The sequence below is a fragment of the Motacilla alba genome, chromosome Z (assembly GCF_015832195.1).
Source record: "Motacilla alba alba isolate MOTALB_02 chromosome Z, Motacilla_alba_V1.0_pri, whole genome shotgun sequence".
Classification (NCBI taxonomy): domain Eukaryota; kingdom Metazoa; phylum Chordata; class Aves; order Passeriformes; family Motacillidae; genus Motacilla; species Motacilla alba.
In genome coordinates, this window is record NC_052046.1 from 60078566 (window position 1) to 60099582 (window position 21017).

At 41.4% G+C, this 21017-nt stretch overlaps 1 protein-coding gene across 3 annotated transcripts in view; it reads right to left on the minus strand.

The window, feature by feature from the left end:
* UHRF2 (ubiquitin like with PHD and ring finger domains 2) overlaps nt 1-17174 on the minus strand; it is an 84035-nt gene extending 66861 nt beyond the window's left edge. The window contains exons 1-2 of one of the 3 annotated variants that reach the window (XM_038125544.1): nt 16585-17174; nt 1600-1842 (exon numbers count right to left, since the gene is read on the minus strand). In XM_038125544.1, the coding sequence (XP_037981472.1) occupies nt 1600-1842; nt 16585-16737 (396 nt within the window). In that variant the 5' untranslated portion in view covers nt 16738-17174. Of the gene's footprint in view, nt 1-1599; nt 1843-16039; nt 16563-16584 lie in introns of those variants that run through there. The other 2 variants (XM_038125543.1, XM_038125545.1) reach the window with 2 other exon arrangements.
* Between the last annotated feature and the right edge of the window lie 3843 nt (nt 17175-21017).

Here is a 21017-nt window from a genome sequence, read left to right on the forward strand (position 1 = left end):
TATATATATATATATATATATATATATATACACACACACATATACACACATATTCAGCTATAATACTAAATATTCCCAAACATTAATAAATATCCAAATATGTGTGAATAAATATTCCTGGATCTGCTCCAATGCAACTGAGAGGTACAAAGCCCACCTAAATGTGACCCTTCAGGGAAGGAGGAGAGACACTGTCAGCCTATACTAAGCAAGCAGAGGTGTTTTCCCCCTCTGTCTTTTGTCCCAAAAATACCCCTTCTATATTATAATTTTTGGTCCTACCCAAAAGAAATTATTTCATCTTACAGGTGGGGTTGTGGTGACTGTGGTCTTACACAGACATGTTCTTTTTTCATCTGCATTTTTAGGTGTGTGAAAATTAGACTTACTAGACTATGCAAATTAGACTTAATGAAGATCTTAATAACTTTTGGTCAGAATTTACAGTTGATACTAAAGGTAAAATAAACACTTTAGTCTATCTGCTGAGGTGGTGGCAGTAAAGGCTCTCTGACCTCTCTGTCTGATAGTCTTTGTGCACATCCTTATGTCCATAAAGAAACAGATTTTAGCAAGACTTGACGTACATGGTGAAGGAGGAGTGAGGCCAATGGTTGGTGCAGGTGTTCCTCTGTACCCCACTGAAACAACACAGGGCCGTGAGCCCTCTGCTTCACTCCAGACATTGTTCCATCCTTAGACTTTGCTTGAGCCAGGTGCAAGATCAGCCAGAGAGTGGCCCAGCTCATAGTTTTCTCAGCCAGATTTGTTAATTTTTCAAAGACTTAAGGCAACACTGTAGCAAGTTGCATTTATGGCAACCTCTACCTCCTTTCCCTTCTCTGTCATTGGGGACATTTTCTAGCAAAATAATTACTGTTATGGCTATGTCTTATCTAAGAGAAACACCCAAAGAGGAGGTGAAATGCTATCATTCCCTACAGATAGATATACATAGATATATTCATATACACACATTCTACCAAATATTCAATAAGCTAGCAATCTGGAAACTGCCCCTTTTCTGTTTAAATTAAACTTTTGGTACTCTGATGTAGTCCTTCATGACAATACTGAAAAATGCAACAAGGTACAAAATTAAATGAATACTAGGTATGTCATTCCTAAAAAACTTACATTTAAAAAGATATCACTACATAACATATAGCTTAAAGAAATTGTGTATTTCCACAATCTGTCTAGTTCTAATGCAGCACTGTAACATTAGTACTAAAATAATTATTTGGACAGCTTGAAGAAAAAAGAAGGGTAAAAGCTACACTTTAACACATTTTCTTTATTAACTTCTTTTGTCCACAAGAAAGTATTTGTTTTACAGCTATGCTAAGCTTTTCAAGAATCTGTTTTGAAGAACACAGTGTGTCAGTCAGAGTTTGAGAATTCCCCTGAAAAGTAAGATTGGTCCAAGGGACATGCTCATGACTCTCCAAGAGTCAGTTTAAATTACGTGAATTTCATTTAAGCCAAATTGGGGAATGAAATCATAAAAGAAAGCAATGAGGATACACTCTTTGAAATAATAAAACAATACTTTTCTAAAAATAAAATTAAATCCACAGGAGTGAAGTTTGTACATACCTTGTACAATCCAATGCCAGGATCAATGAGAAACGAGCGAGATGATGTAGATGGCTGACTGGGTGATCCACTGTTTGTTTTTTTGACTTTGTTCTTGCAGTTGGAAACAGCACAGGGATTGATTTCTCCATCCTGATCTGTCACAGATGCAGTGGTAGGAGCTTCAGAATCAGAACGTATCAAAAGCTGAACTATGTCATTTAGTCCAACATTGTAGTCAAATAAAGTGTGTCCATCTTCAAGCTGTCAAAAGAAATGTGTACTTGTAAAACTCTACCTTAAGCTACCTGAGTAGTTTTTAAATCTTCTTTCTATAGACAATAATTGTGCAGACCAGAAGAGGGAAGACATATCTCATTGATAAATAAAAACCTATGTCTTGAGTATATGAAAACACAAATTCAACAAGCCAACTGCAACCATAATTTCATTGATTAAAAATCACTGGAAAGCTTAAAACTAGGAACAGACATCTCTACAGAAAGATGTCACCTACCTACAATTAAGCTAAGAAAGACAAAAAATGACAAGTTGTGCACTAGGAAATACAAGAAGCAGTACTGCTGCTTTGCTCAGTTAATTACCCTTAATGACCTAGAGCATCTTTGAACCAGAGATTTGATTCACCTGAAAGTATAATGCATTGCTTTAGCTATACATTACTTCACATTAGCTACACTTTACTTCACACTGCAGTGGGAGAAAAACATGCATGACTGAAAAACATGCATGGCTAAAAAACGGACATCTTTCCAAACTATTCTAGCAACAAAAAAGTTATCTACCTCTTTTCTCAAGAACAGGTGTTATTTTTAACACCAATGGATGTTTCATAAATTTTTTTCAAACAGAACAGGTGGGCAGCATCCATACAACAAGAAAAAGGGGGGAAGAAGGAATAGAAAAGAAAAAAAAAAGGAGCACCTCTCCAGTTTCTCACTAATAGTTTTCTCTAACATTTAAACAATCTCGGGATAGACAAAACTGGACTCCATATTTCTTTCTCCACCCCCTCTGCTTTTTCAAAACAACTCCAATGGCAGGGAACTGCTATGAACAGAAGCTGACAGTCAATCAATGAACCAGTTTTTCTTCCATGAACTTAAAATCTTGCAAAAAAATTAACTTTCCTTATTGCCAATAACTACTGTACCCACAGCTGGGACTTTTAAACAGGAGTATTCATACTTTGAGTTGAAGCTGACACAGCTGTCTGATCAACAGGTACAGTAAAGAACCTTACTCAGCTGTCCTCTTTCAATCCACACACAACACACAGCACACAAAACCATACTGAAGATTTCCATGCTGTAACTGTTTAAGGAATGCAAGTCTTAATGCAGAAATCTCCAGTGGCTGTGATTGTCCAGGTGACTACCAACACCACCTTAGATGCCTGGGCCTTCTTCATACTGAGAAGGTAGGTGCTTAAGTAATGTTTTCCATCCCACCATGTCATAACTGCCTATACTTTTGACAGCTCTTTCACAAAGGGCATAGAAGTATTCTTGCAGTCCTACTAAAATCCAGGATTTGTGGGCTTTTCACACCACAAGCATTTTCACTAAATAAGTTAATAAGTTTAAAGCATTATTCTAAATAAACCCAAAACAAAGACAAATAATGATATTGCAAAAATGCATGGGAGGGGATATCCACATTGCTACTGCTTCTGATCACTACTCCAGGCCACATGTAAGATTAAACCCCTCCCAAGAGATTTTTCTTGGTTGCAAAATGGTTAAAATGTTCAGCAGTACATCTGCAAAAGAAACCAACTCTAAAAGAATGAATAAATTGGATGTTATTGGAGACACATATCTTCTCCATTATTCTGTTCCAACTGGATTGTACAGGCTGTGGCAGAGATTACAGTGTAGTTCCCTGAATTCTGTGGTATAAAGAAATCTTCTGAAAGCTAATGCACTGGAGCAAAAATGATAACTTGGCTCCTGGTAGACGAAAAGTATGTAAGCAGCATGCAGATGAGAGTTTTGCTCTCCTGCCCTTGTTCCTGCTCTCTCAGGACATGTCCTGTGCAGGCTGACAGAAACATGTTTTGGGGTACTGCAGTTTAAAATTTAAAGTTAATTCAGTAAAAATGTAAATCTGAACAACCTGAATTATCTACAATAGCTGGGTAAATGTCTTGAGTCTAGTCTTCACAATCTATTCTTCAGTCATGACTGCAGATTAAGTTATATAATTAATCCACAAGTAAGTCCTCCCTATTGACATGAAAGATAAAAGAACCCCTAACTTAAAAAAAAAAAAAAAGAGGGAAAAAAATATAATCTATCCAGGAATGGTTATATTTAACATACACAGAAACAAAGACTTAACAAGGCTAGGCCTTGAGTAACAAGCGCCTTCTCTAACAACAGGCACGCACGCACACACACACAAACACACCACCATGTCCAAACTACCTATTCCTGCACAACAGTAAGACAAGTCTCCTCTTCAGAGCCATTCAAAACCCACCTGGACACATTCCTACTGACCTATTTGAAGTTGCCCTGCCTTAGTGGGTGTGGGTTGGACTAAATGACTTCAAGGTCCCTTCCAACCCTAAATAATCTGTCATTTGGTCTAGTCAGCTTTGAACTAAATGGTCAGCCAAACAAACTGATGACTGCAAAGTTGTCTAATTTACAGAATAAATGTATAAAAAATTAGACTATTAAATGGTTGATAAAGTGGTTGGATGGTGGCATCCGAGGGTAGTGGTCAATGGCTCAAAGTCCAAATCTTATTTAATTAATCTTCATTAATGACACAGACAATGGAATTGAGTGCACTCTCAGCAAGTTTGCAGATGACACCAGGCTGAGTGGTGCTATTAACACACATGAAGGATGGTATGTCCAGAGGGACCTGGACAGGCTGGAGAAGTGTGTCCACAGGAATCTCATGAGGTTGATTAAGATCAAGTATAAGGTGCTGCACCTGGGTCAGAGCAATCCCGATACCAGCACAGGCTGGGGATGAACAAATCAGAGCAGCCCTGCTGAGAAGGGCTTGGGGTACAGGTGGGTGAGAGGCTGGACCTGACCCAGCCATGGGCACTCACAGCCCAGAAAGCCAAACATGTCCTGGGCTGCAGCCAAAGCAGCAGGGCCAGGGCGGGGATTCTGCCCCTCTGCTCAGACCCCACCTGCAGCACTGCATTCCCAGCACAGGAATGGAAGGACATGGAACTGTTGGAGTGAGTCCAGAGGAGGCCAAAAGCATGATTGGAGGGATGGAGATGGAGCACCTCTCCCACAAGAAAATTGAGATTTTTCAGCCTGGAGAAGAGAAGGCTTAAGGGTCACCTAATTGCAAACTTCCAGCTCCCAAAGGGAGCCTACAAAATGGAGAGAAATCTTTAATAAGAGCATGTAGTAACAGAACAAGAGGCAATGGCTTCAAACCTCAAAGAGAACTGGCTCAGATTAGATATCAGTAAGAAATTCTTTGCAGAGGGTGGTAAGACACTGAAACAGGTTGCCGGGAGGATCTGTGGATGCCCCATTCCTCGAAGTGTTCAGGGAGAGAGAGACTGGATGGGGCCCTAAACAATCTGGTCTGTGAAAGGTGTCCTTGCCCATAGCAGTGCATTTGGAACAAGATGATCTTTACACTTCATTCAAACCCAAACCATTCCTTGATTCTATGATCTGCCAAAGTGATTGTGGCTTGTTTTTTCTCCTGTTTTTATCACTTATACTATCTGCAGGAATATTTTATGACACCAGATTATTCTATGCCTAGTGAGGTCACACTTAAGTCTCAAAGCACAGTAACAGACATAAGATTACTATAAGCACACTGAGCAACTGTGTAACTTTAGACCAAGTTGATACACTGCAACAGTGTCTTCTTCTACAAACAAAGCAGACTACCACAGAAACTCAACTAGCAGAATCAATCACGTGCTTTTTGACTTGCAAGAACTGAAAAGTGAATCTGCAAGTATACCTATGCCTAGCCATTATTTCATCACTGACAACTGAAATCCTTGGAGTAACAAAGTTGGAAAACAGTGTTTAAAGAAATCCATTTCACACAGGAGAGCAGATGGTTTTTCTGATGGTTTTCTGATGATTTTTCTTGAAATACAGTAGACAATTTTATCCCATTCTGCTGCATAAAGACACTAAGATTCCATAAAAATATGTTTGCCTGGACAGCACATTAAAAGAAAAGAAACATTACATGTTTAATAAGCATTTAAGGTCTCTTGTCAATCACAAGTTTACATACGCAAATGAGAAACAAAAGTAATCACAAAAGTATCAGATAATCAAGCTCCTTCAACTCAGCTATGATTTCTTAATGGGTGATTAGAACATGTCCTAGAGCAAAAAAAACTGAACAGGCAATTTTATTTATGAAAGTTTACTAGCTCTTCTGATCCTACTACTGTAAGAAAAAGATGGATTTTTTTCCCTTAGCAGTAGATTTCACTTTCAGTTTCAATTCCTCTTAAAGACTGGCATGCTTCAAAAGCCTTTATGGCTTCATTAACATATTCTGAATAAAACGACACTAAAGAGCAACTAGCTTTACTGTATCTAACACTATCTAACATTACTCTAAATACATGTAAGTTGATAAAAAGATTACATCTTCCAAATGTATTTTCATCATCATGTGTTACAGACACTATCAATTTCAAAACAATCCTAGAGAAGGTTTTTATAAATACTTAAAGGTAACACAGCACTGTGCTTACACTACTACACAAGAGCAGCCACAGAAATGCAATACTGGAATTGATACCTACCTACTATCACTGTTAGAAGAACTGTCCTGAAATACCAAGGCACAAATTACTTTAAAAGCATGTAGAAGATGCACTTACATGAACATGAATAATCATGCAGAGTGTGGTATGATACGGCATTACTTGGGTAAAAAAAATCGCCTGACAAGTAATTTACCCATTACTATCACACTGATTATGAGTCCCAGCAGAAGGACAGCTCATTACGGCTTCTACAGCAGGCACACAGACCTCCCAAGAAAGCACATAGTAATTCTTATATCTTAATGTGTGATCCAGGAGCGGGGTGACCTTAATCCAGCCATTGCACTTGACAATCAAGATTTTTATTCGCCTATGAAAGCATGCCTTTAAGCATCTTCTGATGTTTTCTTTTCCAAGAAATGTGCCTGTATCTAGCAATAGAGATGAAATAAACTATAATTATGCTGATGAGCTCTTCAATTAACAAAGTAGAGTGAAAAATTAAGTGACATCAATCTTATTCTGCACAGGCATTACATGCACCTGGTAAATTCAACAGGAAATGTGTAAGAATAAAAATCTTCAAGTTCAGTAAAAAACTTGGTTAGGAGTTTGTTAGAAGTCATCTAGAAGGTATTAGTCTGAAGAAATCACAAATCTGTTAACTTCCAGCTGTGTACTTACTGGAAGCAAGCAAAGTGGACTTCCAGAACTTCATGTATTTTCCATCTTAAGACTGATGTAGAAACCTAACTTTCCCTGCCTGAAGTAGGGTGTTGGAATTAAATTCCACGGAAACATTCAAACATACCTCTAAGCAGCACCTAGTAACAGAAAATTCAAAATCAGCTTTTCAGCATGTAACAGTGAATTTTAGGCAATGGGATCGGCTTAGGAGAAAAACAGTGCAATAACCTTTACTACCTCAACACTGGACCCTTGGTTTATGGACTTCAGCTATGCTCAGAGTGTGCCCAGTTAACTTATATTTTCAAAGCTGAAAGAGAACCTGACCAGTATTTTTAATTTCACATGAAAAAACTGTACCTCCACCTGGATTCTATTCAAAAGAATGATTAAGGACTCTGGTACCTTTAAATACACGTATTAACCACATCCAGAGTAGTAGGCACATAGTCAGGTTTTTTACAGTAACTGTGTAACTAGTGACACTGTTTCACATGGAAGTACAGTTGTCTCAGCTACAAAAGAGACAAAAGCAAAATAAAGTGGGAATTTAGTAGTCAAATCTAAGAAAGTTAATGTCTTTACAGATTTAATATAGGCTGACTTCAAGTGTATGAAACTCCAAGAGATCCACTTCCTACTCAAGCAACTGTAGTTGTAACAATATTTGTTACAGGTTCCATACAGTCTGCTCTGTCAAAAATATTTTGTCTGGTGATAATTCTACTAAAACATCCCACATTCTTCTGTCACATAGGGCAGTTTTGATGCCCTCAGTGAAGTGTTTTAGACATGTATCAGTAACTATTGAATGCCCAAGGTATTTCCAGCCCTGAACAATGCAACTCCTAAAACAATCCATTATATCAAGAGGATAAGAAGGCAAACATCTTTAAGCAGAGACTGCACATCTACGAGGTTTACAGGCTCCTTCTCACATGTCTACAGCAGACCAGTTCTGAAGTGTGGGCTTGGGCTTCACTATACTTAGTCCACATTTAACTGAGGTTTTTACATATGTCTGCAAGACATGAACACACTCTGTTCATACTTGTTTCTCTCTGGTACTCTCCCCTCCTTATTTTTAGCAGAAATCCTAATACAAATCAAATAGCTACACCTACTAATCTTACACAAAATGTAACTACAATACAGATTTACTTTTCTAAATAGGAAATAACTTCTATCGTGCTTGAAAAGATATACCAAAGAAATCATGGGTCACCCTCAGAAATAAAAAAAGAAATCCCAGGTTAGACTTACTAGCATTTTTTGTCCTGATTTGGATTTCATGGCTTTCTGTTAAAAATAAATGCAAATGGTAGATAATTCCCTAAATTCAAGAAGGAGAATTTACTCATCAATTAAAAAGATTTAAAAAAAAAATAAAATCATTGCTGTGCCTTTGCTCTCTCTTTTAGAGAAACAAACGAATAGGTGAATTATCTGGACAATCAAGTTCTCTGACAGGCTCTAGATCCATATTTCTCCAAAACAGAATACGGACAGACCACAACATTTCAAACACCGAAGTTATTAGTGTCTGGAGAATATGGTCCAAATTAGACTCAGTTCTGTCAATTTTCTGCCACAAGACTCACATTTGAAAGCAGCCTACAAGAACATTTGAATATGTGATCCCACCGAAAACCCCAAACAGGTGACACAAATTAGCCTTTATATCAGACAATTTTTGACTTTTTGTCAAAAAAAAATTTTATGTGTGTTATATAACAGCTAAGGACCTGCCCTGGACACTAGGAAAAAGGCAGTCATAACATTGGAGGGTATCAAATTACTTTCTATCAATTAACTGTATCTTAAATAGGTATCATAGTCTTAGAGAGATTCCCACAGTTTCAACAGAAAGCATACAGAGAAAATAATTCCTAGGTAAGAAGAATATGGAAGCTTTCATAAGGCTTTCTACAACTGCAGTTACAACCAAAGAGCTTGATCGTACCACAGTGTAAATATGCTGTGTTTGTTCAACTCTCCCCACAAAGAGGAAGCCTGGCATGCTATAAAAAGCCACACAACATAGAAACAAATTACAGAATCTTGTTGCTGATATGGTCTGAAATTACACATCAATCTTGGTATAAACATAATGATAAATGTACATTAGTCATCTTCATACTCAATCAACAAGACTAACTTTCTCTGAGAAGACACTGACACTTTTCCTGAAGCTCTGTACCTAAAATTGAGAACAAAAGCCTACATTCTACAATAAACAAGAGGGTTTTACACCTTTTCTACAAAACTATTTGCAGAGTGTATAAGTGGTACCAACATATTTTACCTTTTGGTCTGAAATAAATACAATCCAAAATAGATTCCACTGTACAAGATTAGTACCAACACAAAAACAGTTGAAAGTCAAGCGCTGCAAGACTTCTTGAATTTATCAGAAAATCACGGTAAAGGCAGCTATGTTCAGTCTCAACTAATGACTTCAGAGTGTTCAAGTCTGCACCTCTTCCAAGTTAAACTTTTTATAAAGCAGTTTATGTTTTGAAGATTATTTATTTCCTTGTTACTGAGATACAGAAAAAAAATGTTAATTTAGATATGGTAGTTTCTTCTTGGATGAAACTCTAAGTCCCATTAAAGGAACATTTGCTCATTAACTTCTAGCTAGAGGAAGTTAGAGCAGCAAGGTTGCTCTTCTTTTGCCATTCTAAGGAGCCTTCTAATTAAGTAAATAGAAGTTCATGGTATCTTATGGATGCTGTTTGATGTTATTTGATACTGTCATTAAAAAATTTAAAAAAAAAAAAAAAGAAACCAGGTCAAAATATATAGCTGCATAGAGATCCTCAGCAGCATGGAAAGAATCATCCATCCCTGTGCTGATTAGATGAGAAGGGTCAAGTACCTCCTGTATGATGGTATGGGCTTCTATAGCAAAGGCAACTGAAGTTCAGCAACAGTGGTGCCAGCGAGAGCAAATGGCTATCTGCAGCTTGTGAGGACACCTGTAATGAAGAACTGGTTATTATCTCAAGCTTCCGTAATCAACAACAAAAATCTAAAAACCACACCAAGAAAACCCCAATAACCAAGTACCTTTTTACATAATCTTACAGTTAAATCATTAAGAACAGAGATTTAATTAATAGCTTTTAAAGAATAGAATCCTCTCATAACTATCTGTATTATTGATATCAACATTTGATTACATATTATCATGGAAAATTGTCATAATCTATTGTCAGTGTAGGCCTTCCATTCTGCATCAAAGGGTTTGTGGAGTTCTTAATATCATAATAATAAAAATCGTTTTCTAAGAGCTTCTAGACTAATTTTAAAAAGTACATGTACTAAACTATCCTATCTAAATTACATGAATGTGTTACTCAAGTGTGCAGTGTGACTCTTGGGGATGTCCTACACAGGATGAAGAGATGGATTTGATGATACCTGTGTGTCCCTTGCAACTCAGTGTATTCTGTGATTCTGGGAGTAACATACATGCCAAATGTCATGGTTTGGCGCTGGCCCAATGCCAGTGCCCCCATGAAAACCTATCTTCCCTGGTATCTGCTGTGAGATGTGATCAGAGACAGAGCAAAGCAGGCCTCCACTTGTAAACAAAGGAAAAAACAACTTTATTATCATATAACTACAATAAAATTAACACACAGAGCAGAATGGAAACTTTTTAAACATTTCTCCTCCCCCCACTCAATTTCTCACAGAATAACACAAAACCTTAGATCTTTATCCAGTCCATCACCCTTCAAATAATCAACTCAGTCTATCTCCACCCTTCCGACAATCACCTCTCATTTCATCAAGGAGAGAAGAGCCCCCCTTGTGCCACCACAGGCAAATTCCCCTGGAAACACAGCCGAGTCCAGCTGTGTTTCCCTGTCACTCAGCAACTACACGTCCTGACTTCTTCCTTCCATGTTCAGTGCTCTCACCACTGCACATGGACCAGAACTGCTTTTAGGGTTTCCCCTTTCAAGGATGCTTCGCCCAGTTCCAGGAGAAAACTACAGTCTCTCACCATTTTCGGGACACCAGTCCCCCCCAATATTTCACCCCCTGGGGCCGAGGGGTCTCACTATCACTTCATCACCTGTCATCTCCGCTCACATCGCTCCTTTGGCACCAAGCCACCGCCTCCCCCTAAAATGCAGTCTCTGTATTATAGGAAAGATTCTGTCCATGGCTATACAAGAAAAGTCCAGCCAAAAGCCACTCCATCATCTCCTCCACCTAGGATTTTCCTCAACTTCTCCCAGTCCTTCTTCACTTGCACAACTCTGCATCACACTTGCGCATTTCCTCTTATCCATCTCTCTCCTCCTTCAACTCCCAGAGGATCAGCATTTGCAAGGTTTCCATCGCCCCACAGAAGGGTTAAAATCACAGTCTCTGCTCATCTCGAACTCCCACGCTAGCTCCGCCGGCTCCGCTGGGCACTCTTCCCATTGCCCCCCCACTTCTCTTCCTCGGCCAGGCCAGTGCTATCAAGTTTCAAGATAGCACTGGCACCTCTCTCTTTCTCTCTCTCTCCTGAGGAAGGGGGGCTGCCCGCTGCCTCTCTGAGTTCTTCCACCCTTCCACCTCTGTGGGGAACTCACTCTTGTCCAAGCCATCGCCTCCCGTCGCTGCCCAAGGCTCCGGCCCACCTCCCTCAGCCTCGTGGCTTCCCCTCCCCCGCCCAGCCCGAAGCCGGGCAGGGGAGGTCTGAACTCTTCCATCCACCGGAACCAAGAGAGTGTTCCCCTGGGAGCTCCTCGCTTTTAACCCCTGTGTTCTCAGAGGCGTATCCATATCCTCAATGGTCAAACCAGGTGCCAATATCCACATCTGAGCACCTATTGGTTTGACCACCACCACCTCCCAAAAACTCACTTCCTCTCAAACCACGACACCATAAAATACCGCCCTAAAGTTGGCTGCAATTTCTTGGAGGTTACATAATGCTCTTTCAGGTTCCTAAAACTTAAACAATACATACAAAACAGTATAAAGTATTCTGTTTTCACCTATGTTTCTTTGCTTTGCCTTCAGTTTGTTTAGGTGCTTTAAATAATAGAGACAATCAGATCCAAGAATTGGATCATAAATTGCATTAGTAGCTTCACAGTAACAATTTAACAAAAAGATAATTTCAGTAAACTTCTGCAATCATATATTAAAAACTCACCCACAGGCCCAACAAACCTACTATCAGGTAAGTTTTGAGTATACACCATGAATTCACTATGTCGGGAATTTTGGCATGAAGTCTGATCATATCTGACCTGAAGACTCCAGATGACTCTCCTCATACTACAGAGCTACTTGTTACCAGCTTCATCAAAGAATGGCAATTACTTCCCTTCTAAGGTTTCTTCAAACTGTTTCTCTAAAACAAAAAACTTAACTGCTCCAGCTGAAGATTTCTCACCCCAGATTTCTGCCTGAAGCAGATGGGGTTTGGACAGCTTCAGCTGAAAATATTTACAATTTTCCAAGCAAAATAAAGCTGGGAAGAGTCTGTGCTAAGAAACTCAATTGTTCTATGAATAGGCTTAGCACTCCCATTCCTTAGGGAAAGACTTCACAAGCTTTTCAAGCTTTTGGGAAATTCACCCAAGTTGTAAGTATTAAGAAAGACTTAAACATAAAGTGTGCAAACCTGAAGTTTGGAAGCTTCAACTCACATGAAATTCCACCCACTATTCATATGCCAGCCCAGGCTATCCAGAAGCTAGAGGTCTTGTATAATAAAGGCATGCCCTATTGCCAGATTTTTAACTGTGTGTTTTACTGAAGCTACTTTACCACAAGCATGTTCTCATGCAAAACTAAAGCTCCTCCACTCCTCTTACCCCTCTGTTGTTTCAGTTAAATTTTACAGAAACAAAACCCAAATACTTAGACATTACAGTGTGGGTCTGACAAACTAGACTTTAAATATTCAACTTGCATGGCCAAGTAACACAGTGCATACTACCATACTTCTTTGTGCACAAAAGCAGAGCTGAATTTCTTCTAGTGAAGTAGGCCTGATTTGCAGCAATTTTCACCTCAAGTAAATAAACAGCTTCAATATTCTCACCTCCTCCTGCTGACTTCAGTAGCCCATGAAACAGCTTAGAAGTGGTTTCCTCACCAACATGATTAATGACTTCAGAAGTTGTTTCAGTCCCTGACTCCTACATATATCGGCAAAGAAGCCTTTTTTCCTCTACTTTGATAAGCACTGTGGAAAAGATACCGAGGTAATGGGGTTTTTTAACAGTAGTCATTTACAAATTTTCACCAAATTCAAATTCCAGCAGGGTGGGATGGGATAATGAGAGAAGCCAACAAAAGACATTAGTTCTTATCGTCCACAAACAGTAGATATTGCTGAAATACAAGAGTGTACATGTTTAGTTATATGAAAAACATAAGTAGATATTATTGCTTCTACAATATTACAGAAAACCTCAAGCTCTCTGGTGCATTTTCAAATTTAAACTTCCATGTACTTTTACTGCTCTGTTTTTCCAGTATTGTAACTGAAAGAAACTAGAAATCCCACAATGACTGTAACTTGGCTCTACAGAAAATCTACTCTGGTAGGTCAAAATGCAAAGATATCTCCTTCACTTTCTTGAATAAACTGAGAATTTCTATTCTCAAGAACAGCTTCACATGCTTTCCAATTAGGAGAAAAAATATGCTGCTGGAAATCAGATTGTTGTCTTGCTTTTCTGAATTGCTCTAATAATAAGTTTACTCAATGTTAACACAGAAGAACATTAGATGTGAATAGTCTGTAGTGGGACAAGGTTGAAATATGTTTTATTCCAGCATAAGGAAATATTCGTGGCCCTACAGAAAAATCCTTCCAGATAATTATCTACCATCTTCAAAAGGGAAAGCAAGAGACATCACTGCAGGTTTCTCTGTTCAGTCGGTTTCTATGGCTAACTGCAGAGTTAAGAATAAAAAAAACTTTCAGACAAAGTTCCACCTCAACCTAGAATATGCCTTCACTTCTGTGGCTAGTAGAGTCATTCAGCTTGGCAGAAATGTGGAGCCCCAGAGAGCATAGAATGTCCTGTACATGTTATAGAGTAATACTATCTTGGTCACTCTTCAGTGTCTCATGTGAATGGTAGGTCCTGCTGGCAGTAAAAGATGCCAACCTATTCAACAAAGTAGTGCTATTCCTGGCATTTACAAGAAAAAAAAAACCACAACACAACAGAAATACAAAGTACTACATTAATGACAACACCAGGTTTCCTCCAGTAGTTCTAGGGTATTTTAACCCTTAAAAACAGACACAGGAAGTACTGACCACTTAAGTTCTTGCATTTGTCTTTGAAGGTCAGACAACAGCAAACTACAGCATAGCACATTAGCTACATTAAGTGGACACAGAGACTCCTAAAAAACTGCAAAATTACGGCTCCAGCTCAAAATCTTAGTTGAAATTGTTCTCTACTGCAAGCTAAGAACATGATGCTGTTGAAATTCAGCCCATAAACAATGACTCACTTAGGTTTCTACATCCTTATAAGCTCATATACCTCCCATTTTTAAGAGGACATTACTTAGCCAGGCTTCCCACCACTTGCAACATCCAAGGATTTCTAGAAGTTCCCAGACAGACTAGTAAGCAGCCTTCAGTAGCAGGATCACGGTTCTACTAGCAGACTGCACAGATTTAACCATACTGAGCACTAACCAGATAAAAAAAGAAAAGGATTTCACCTAGATAATATTTTTTACAACACATACAGCAATCTTCAGGGGTGTTTAAGTTTTCACCTTAGTATACTCCTTGGCGTTCATCTCACAGTTAAGTAAAGTGGACTTTTTTATTCTTAATATTAAAATAAATATTATTTTATCACAGCCCTAAAAGAATTAAGTTATTTAGCTTCATGTTCTCAACATCCAGTTTTACTTGTGCAAGAGCAACCCTTCTGATCTTTTTTCCTATAAGCACCATGGAAACAGAAAAGCAACCCATAATCAAGAAGGAAACTTCAGAATTAATAATGGTAATTACAAGAAAATTAACATTTATGGAGAATGAAACTATAAAAACCCAATTCCCCAACTCTTCACTAACATGATCCCAGCTGTGTCCTAAACTGGATATACTAAGTACCAAACTCACACATACTGCTCATGTAGGCAACTTCAGATATAATATTTCACTATCCCATTTTCTCAAGCAAGACATTTGTTTACTAAAATGTTCACACTAATTGGTCCACTGTCAGATTACACAGGAAAGCACAACTCATTACAGGCTCATCTTCCCTGTTTCTCAGATAAAGAATTTGGGGTAAAAACCTCGGGTTTGCCCCACATAAACATCTATACCCAAAGGAGTGTGCTAGCACAGAACAAAGCTAAGCAGGTTATGCAACTCCAAGACTCATGTCCCTTGATTTGGCCCCTTCACAAAAACACATATTTGTACATAATGTTCCTTAGCGACCAGCTCTCACAAGTGCTCACTGTCACTAATCTGTAGAACACAAAAATCTAGTCCTTTGTATTGGCTGAAAATCCTAGCCACTAATGCTTGCCTCCTGGTTGACAGTTAAATTTCCATTTTTTAAGTTTTTTCTACGTATTTGTAAAGATACACACTTTATCTCTTTTGAGGCAGAAATCTCACGGCTGTGCATTACTCAGCTAGGTGAACACTCATATGCTGTAAGAAGATGCACCTTCGGAGTCGTTTCCCCTAAAATGTACCACACATTCGGCGCCTTCCGCGTCAGCTAATAGCTATGCTTCACTTTCACTACTCGAGCACTGCGCACACCTCGCAGTTTACGCAACGCGGCTTTAAAGGTTACACCCATCAGCGAAGTTACAGCCTGAGGCGACCTATTCGGAACAAAATCTTTCCATCACCCCAGGGGAGGGGAGGTTCCACCTCACGGAACACTTCCAGCCAGTCACCCCTTCCATAGCAGCTTCCCGTGGTGGGGATGAAGCGTCTCGCTGGACCACCGGCAGTAGCCCTTATCCCGCCCGGGACATGCCGGCACTCACAAGTCGAGGACACCGTGGCATCGCAACTTCTGCCCGAGCCAATTTATCCCGCTCTGCCGCCTCTCCCAGCCCTGCCACGTGCGGACCCGGGGCGGCGTTTTCCCTGGAAAACGCTCGCGATCGGCCTGCTTCCCGCCCTGCCCGGCCTGGATGCGGCGGGGCGGAGGAGAGCGGGATAGCTCCCTCCTTGCCCCCGCATCCCTCCGTCTACTCTGTCACTTGGGCAGGATGAAGGCGGGAGCCGAGGGAGGAGCCTCTCGCCGCTCAGGTGGGAAAACAAACACACAAAGGGGTCTCACCAGGACCCAGTGAGGGGATTTCCTGGGGCTTTCATTTCATCGGGGAAAACGGGGATCCTGGAGCATTCTGTCAGGGTGGGCTCCCCGCTGCCCTCCCTTCCTCCCAGATCCAGGAGTAAACAAAAGCGGGAGCTCATAGAACAGCACATGGGTGGAGACGGAGACCCCTGAGCCGCACAAAGAGCCGGGCCCGGGATTAGGGGAGACCCGCGAGGGTCCATCTGCTTAGGGGAATTCCCGCCTCACCTGCTTGCCCCGGTAGAAGAGCCGCTGGCGGTCGGGGCTCACGCGGAAGGTCTCCTCGATCTTCTCCCGCAGGCACTCGATCTTGGTGAGGCGGCTCAGGTCGTCGATGGTCTGGGTCTCCGTGCCGTCGATGGTGCGGACCTGGATCCACATGGCGCGCGCCCTCCCGCTCGCCCGGCCGGCCCCGGGCAAAGGATGGGAGACACAGGCAGGGGGTGGGAACGGGGTCTGCTCCGTGGGTGAGCGCCCACGGCGTGGGAGGTGCCGGGGAGGGGTCTGGACGCTACCCCGCTCTTTGTTTGGCCCGACGGGGCACGAATTTCAAACCCCGCGGAGCCGTCACGACCCTCCCGCCCGCAGTCTGGGCCGCCCGTCCCGCTCGGCGGGGTGCGGGAGAAGGAAGGGGAGCCGAACAGATCCCACGGCGCCCCCCGATCCCGCCGAGGCAGCGCAGATCGCGGCGGGTCCCGGCGGGCCGGCGGCGGGCAGGGCTACAGGGACGCGCCGGAAGCCATCACCCGGCCCGGGCACTGTTTACCGGGGAGCGCCGCCGCGCTCACATGGAGGTCACGGCGCCAACGCCGATCTCGCGAGAGCGCCCGGCCGCGGCCGTGCAGACAACACGCCGGGGCGGGAGCGGGGGCGGGGGGAGCGAGGCGGGCACGCGGCACCACCACGCCCCCTCCCGCCGCGCGCTCCGGCCGCCCGCCCGCTCCGCCCCGCGCGCTGTGCCCGGCCGGCGCGAGGCCTGCGGGGGGAGGGGTTGGCGCGCGCCGGGGAAGCGGCCGTTGGCGTCTCCATGGCGGCACGCGCCGCGCCGAGGGCTGTGAGGGCCCTGCGCCCGCAGCGGGCGGGCCGGGAGGCCTCCGGTGTCCGTGAGCAACCGGGACCGGCGCTTCCCAGGACATAAGGCTACATGTAACCCATACGTTGACAGAGCTACATGTAACTCTGCCCCAAAGATAAGATTAATACTGGCTGTCGATACAAATACGGGGCGAGACTAGGGAAGGAAAGAAGAAGCTTCGTTCACGCCGCGAATCTGGTGTACATTTGGATCTCTGTGTTTTTCTGCAGTCGTTAATTCACAGAATTAACGACCAGGCAAATCTGGAGTTACATAGCTGTTGTGGGCTAGCCCTGTTGGGCAGCTGGGCCCCACACATTCCTTTGCTCACTCTGTCACAGGAAGATGGAGAACAAAGAAAGAAGGCTGAAAGCGAGAAAATCTAAATAGCATCAATACAGCATCTAAATAGCAACAATTTAATTAAAACTGTTAAAATTTAGTTACAACCAAAAGTTGTGCACAGAAAGCAAAATGAGGAAGTATTTCAGTACATAAAATGACAGGCACCTGTGCATTTATCCATATCTACAAAACCAGAGCTTTGTCATGTTTAAAGGTTGCTTAGGAAGACAAGCAACTTAACTCCAAATACCCTGCTCTTTCTCCTTCTTATCCCAGCTCTCATTGCTGAGTGTGACACTAAGTGGTCTCAGATGTTACCAGCTTTCCCCACTGGGTCTCTTCCTGGTGAATTCCTCCAGCCTACTCACTGGCAGTGTTGTCCCAACCAAATACAGGTTCTTCTGTCTGTTTTGTAAGAAGCTGACCCATAGGAGATGCTTGTTTCTTTCATGTTTGGGCAGAGGTGAACCCACAAAACCAGCTACAGTCAGGCTGAAAATTTCTACTTTCATAACACAGAAGTAGAAGCATACCTAATTTCTAATTACATGCCTATTTAATAGCCACTGAACTCAAAGAGAGGAAATTTAGGTTAGATACATAGAAGAAATACTTTACTGTGGGAGTGATGAGACAGAAATACAGGTTGCCCAGAGAAGTTGTGGATACTCCATCCCTGGAAGTGTTCAAAGCCAGTTTGGATGGGGCATTGAGGAACCTGGGCTAGTGGAGGTGCCCTTGCCCATCCCAGGAAGACTGAAACTAGATAGTTTTTGAAGTCCCTTCCAAACCAAGCCATTTTATGGTTCTATGATCTTTTGCCCATTTTGATGTAAAGGTAGGATATATTTTAAATTTATTGCTCATGTTCAGTGTGTGAGGGACTTCAGCTGGAGGTGAGTAGCCTAAACTTTAGAGAGTTTGTTTTCATGCAATAATGAGCTAAGTTAATATAAAGGACACAGGTTTAGCTGATTTTCCTGACTCGTGTAAAATTTATTGTATACTGCCAGACAATTCCCTACTTATCTGTTGTTCTCAGTTATTCACTCTGCAAAATCTTTTCCTTGAATCATTCTTCATTCATGTTTCTCCCCTTTGAGACCTAAGTTTCTCAATCTGAATATGAGACCATTTGAACCTCATTTATTTTATGAAAAAAATCTCCTCTTATTTTCTCTCAAATTCCAAGGGATTTCCTCATGCCAGCACGTCCCACTGTATCTTTTCTCTTGTAATTATGTTAGAACCCCTCTTACTGTTCTTTGTATTAATGAAATTTGAGACTCAGTTAGCATTGATACTAGCCATCATCATTATTTGGTATGTTCTAGAAAGTACATTTTTACATGCTTCCATATTTATATGCATACACTTAAGACACAATAAACAATAAGTACCGCTAATGAAAGGATAAACAACACAATTGTTTCAGCTATCTTTTATTTGGTAACCATGCTTTTTACCATATTACATGTGAGTCACTTAAAGAGTGTAGTAATTCATTGCCACCCCTGTGCTCCTGCAATCAAAAAGGGCGCCGCATTCAAGTCTGCAGGCCAAAAAGAACAACTTCCAGGTCACAGTTCAAATCTATCTCTCTCCTTGGTCTAGACAGTTCTTTTTCAAATTCTTCACCAAAATCAGCCTTTGGTGGCATAAATTCATGGGCTGCCTATGACATTTGCCAAGATGTACAAATGAGCTCTGTGGTCACATGTCAAAAACCATCTGAAGGGTAGAGAGCCACATATGTCTTTGCAGAGCTGACCTCTTCTTTTATATTACAGGGCACCAGGAAGCTGGTGAGGTTTTTATAGCTGTTCATGCAATTTAGAAAAACTTAGGCACCTCTCTGCTGGGAAAGATCCCTTCACTTTCATCCCTATCGCAGGGAAAGTTGCTTGAATTCTCAACTTAGACAGCTGGAGAGTTTGGAATAAAAGAACCTTCTGAATCTCAATAAAGGCAAGTGCAGGGTCCTGCACCCAGGAAGAAACAATCCTATGCACCATTGCAGGCTGTGGGCTGACCTTCTGGAAAGTATCTCTGAGAAGGAGCTGGGGTCCTGCTGAACAATTTTTACCAAAAATTTGTAAAAAGAAGAACTCCTTAAAACCATTGTAGCATTAAGAAACAGGCATTCTTTATTCAGCCAGGTGCACAAAGGGTTGTTTCCTCTGAAACATTGTGCAAGCCAAGTACAGAAAAAGCTCCTGTTTTGTATAATATTCATTGATTTTCCCAGAATAAACATACATATGATAATCATCTCCCTAAAATCATTAATATATGTTCCCTCCCCTTTGCACTTGTGTTCTTCTGTCCTGGGAGTCTCTTTGGTGATCCTTGATGGTCACTGACCCCAAAGTCATACCTGGCCACCTGGTGAACTGGTATAAAGTTGGCACAACTGGGCTGCTTGCTTTCCAGTTCTTCTTCCTACAGGATAAGTATTGTGCAGTTCCATAGGCCAGTGGTTTTTGAAGAATAAGCATTGTATTAACCCACCAGGTACAAACGATTTTTCTTCTGGCAACTTTCCCACCGTTTGAGGCTTGTGAAGCTTGTCTTCTCCTTGTGCCTTCATAAGCCCCACTTTGCATTTTTATTAACATCATATAACTTCCTTGTGTTGCATGAGAAATCATGTTTGTTCAGTAGCTCAAAGCAAGCATCACAATCACAATTATTAATATGATCACAATTATACTTTGCAAAAGTGAGGCCCACCAACCAGTCAGAGAAAATCCAAGTCTTTTAAACAGGTTATTTAACCAGTTACTTTCTAATCCTGCCCTTAATTCTCTTCGAGATGCAGCAATATTATTCTCTCTATCTGATCATCCAGTTAAACAGTCACACTTGGAATGTGCACACAACTATTGTTTAAATTCAAGCAAGCACATACTTCATGTAACAGCAATAGATCTAAAGTCAATCTGTTTTGTATGGTTTTTTTTTAGCTGAGGCTTGCAACTGTTCATTTATTTCAGCAGAGCCCAATTGAGTTGCATTTGCTAAAGTCTCCATTTGTAGAGTCATATTGTGTCTGGCTGGTCTATTCCTAAAGGTAGGTAACTGAGGAGTAAGATAGTCTCTGAAGGACATCTCACTATAGTCTGTATATTGGGATGTTTCCATGTTTTGTCATGCTTAATTTCTCCCCATAGCTAGGTGACTCCTTCCCCAAGGGATAGAACATTAGTACTCCTAATATCCACTGTTCTCTTAATTATCC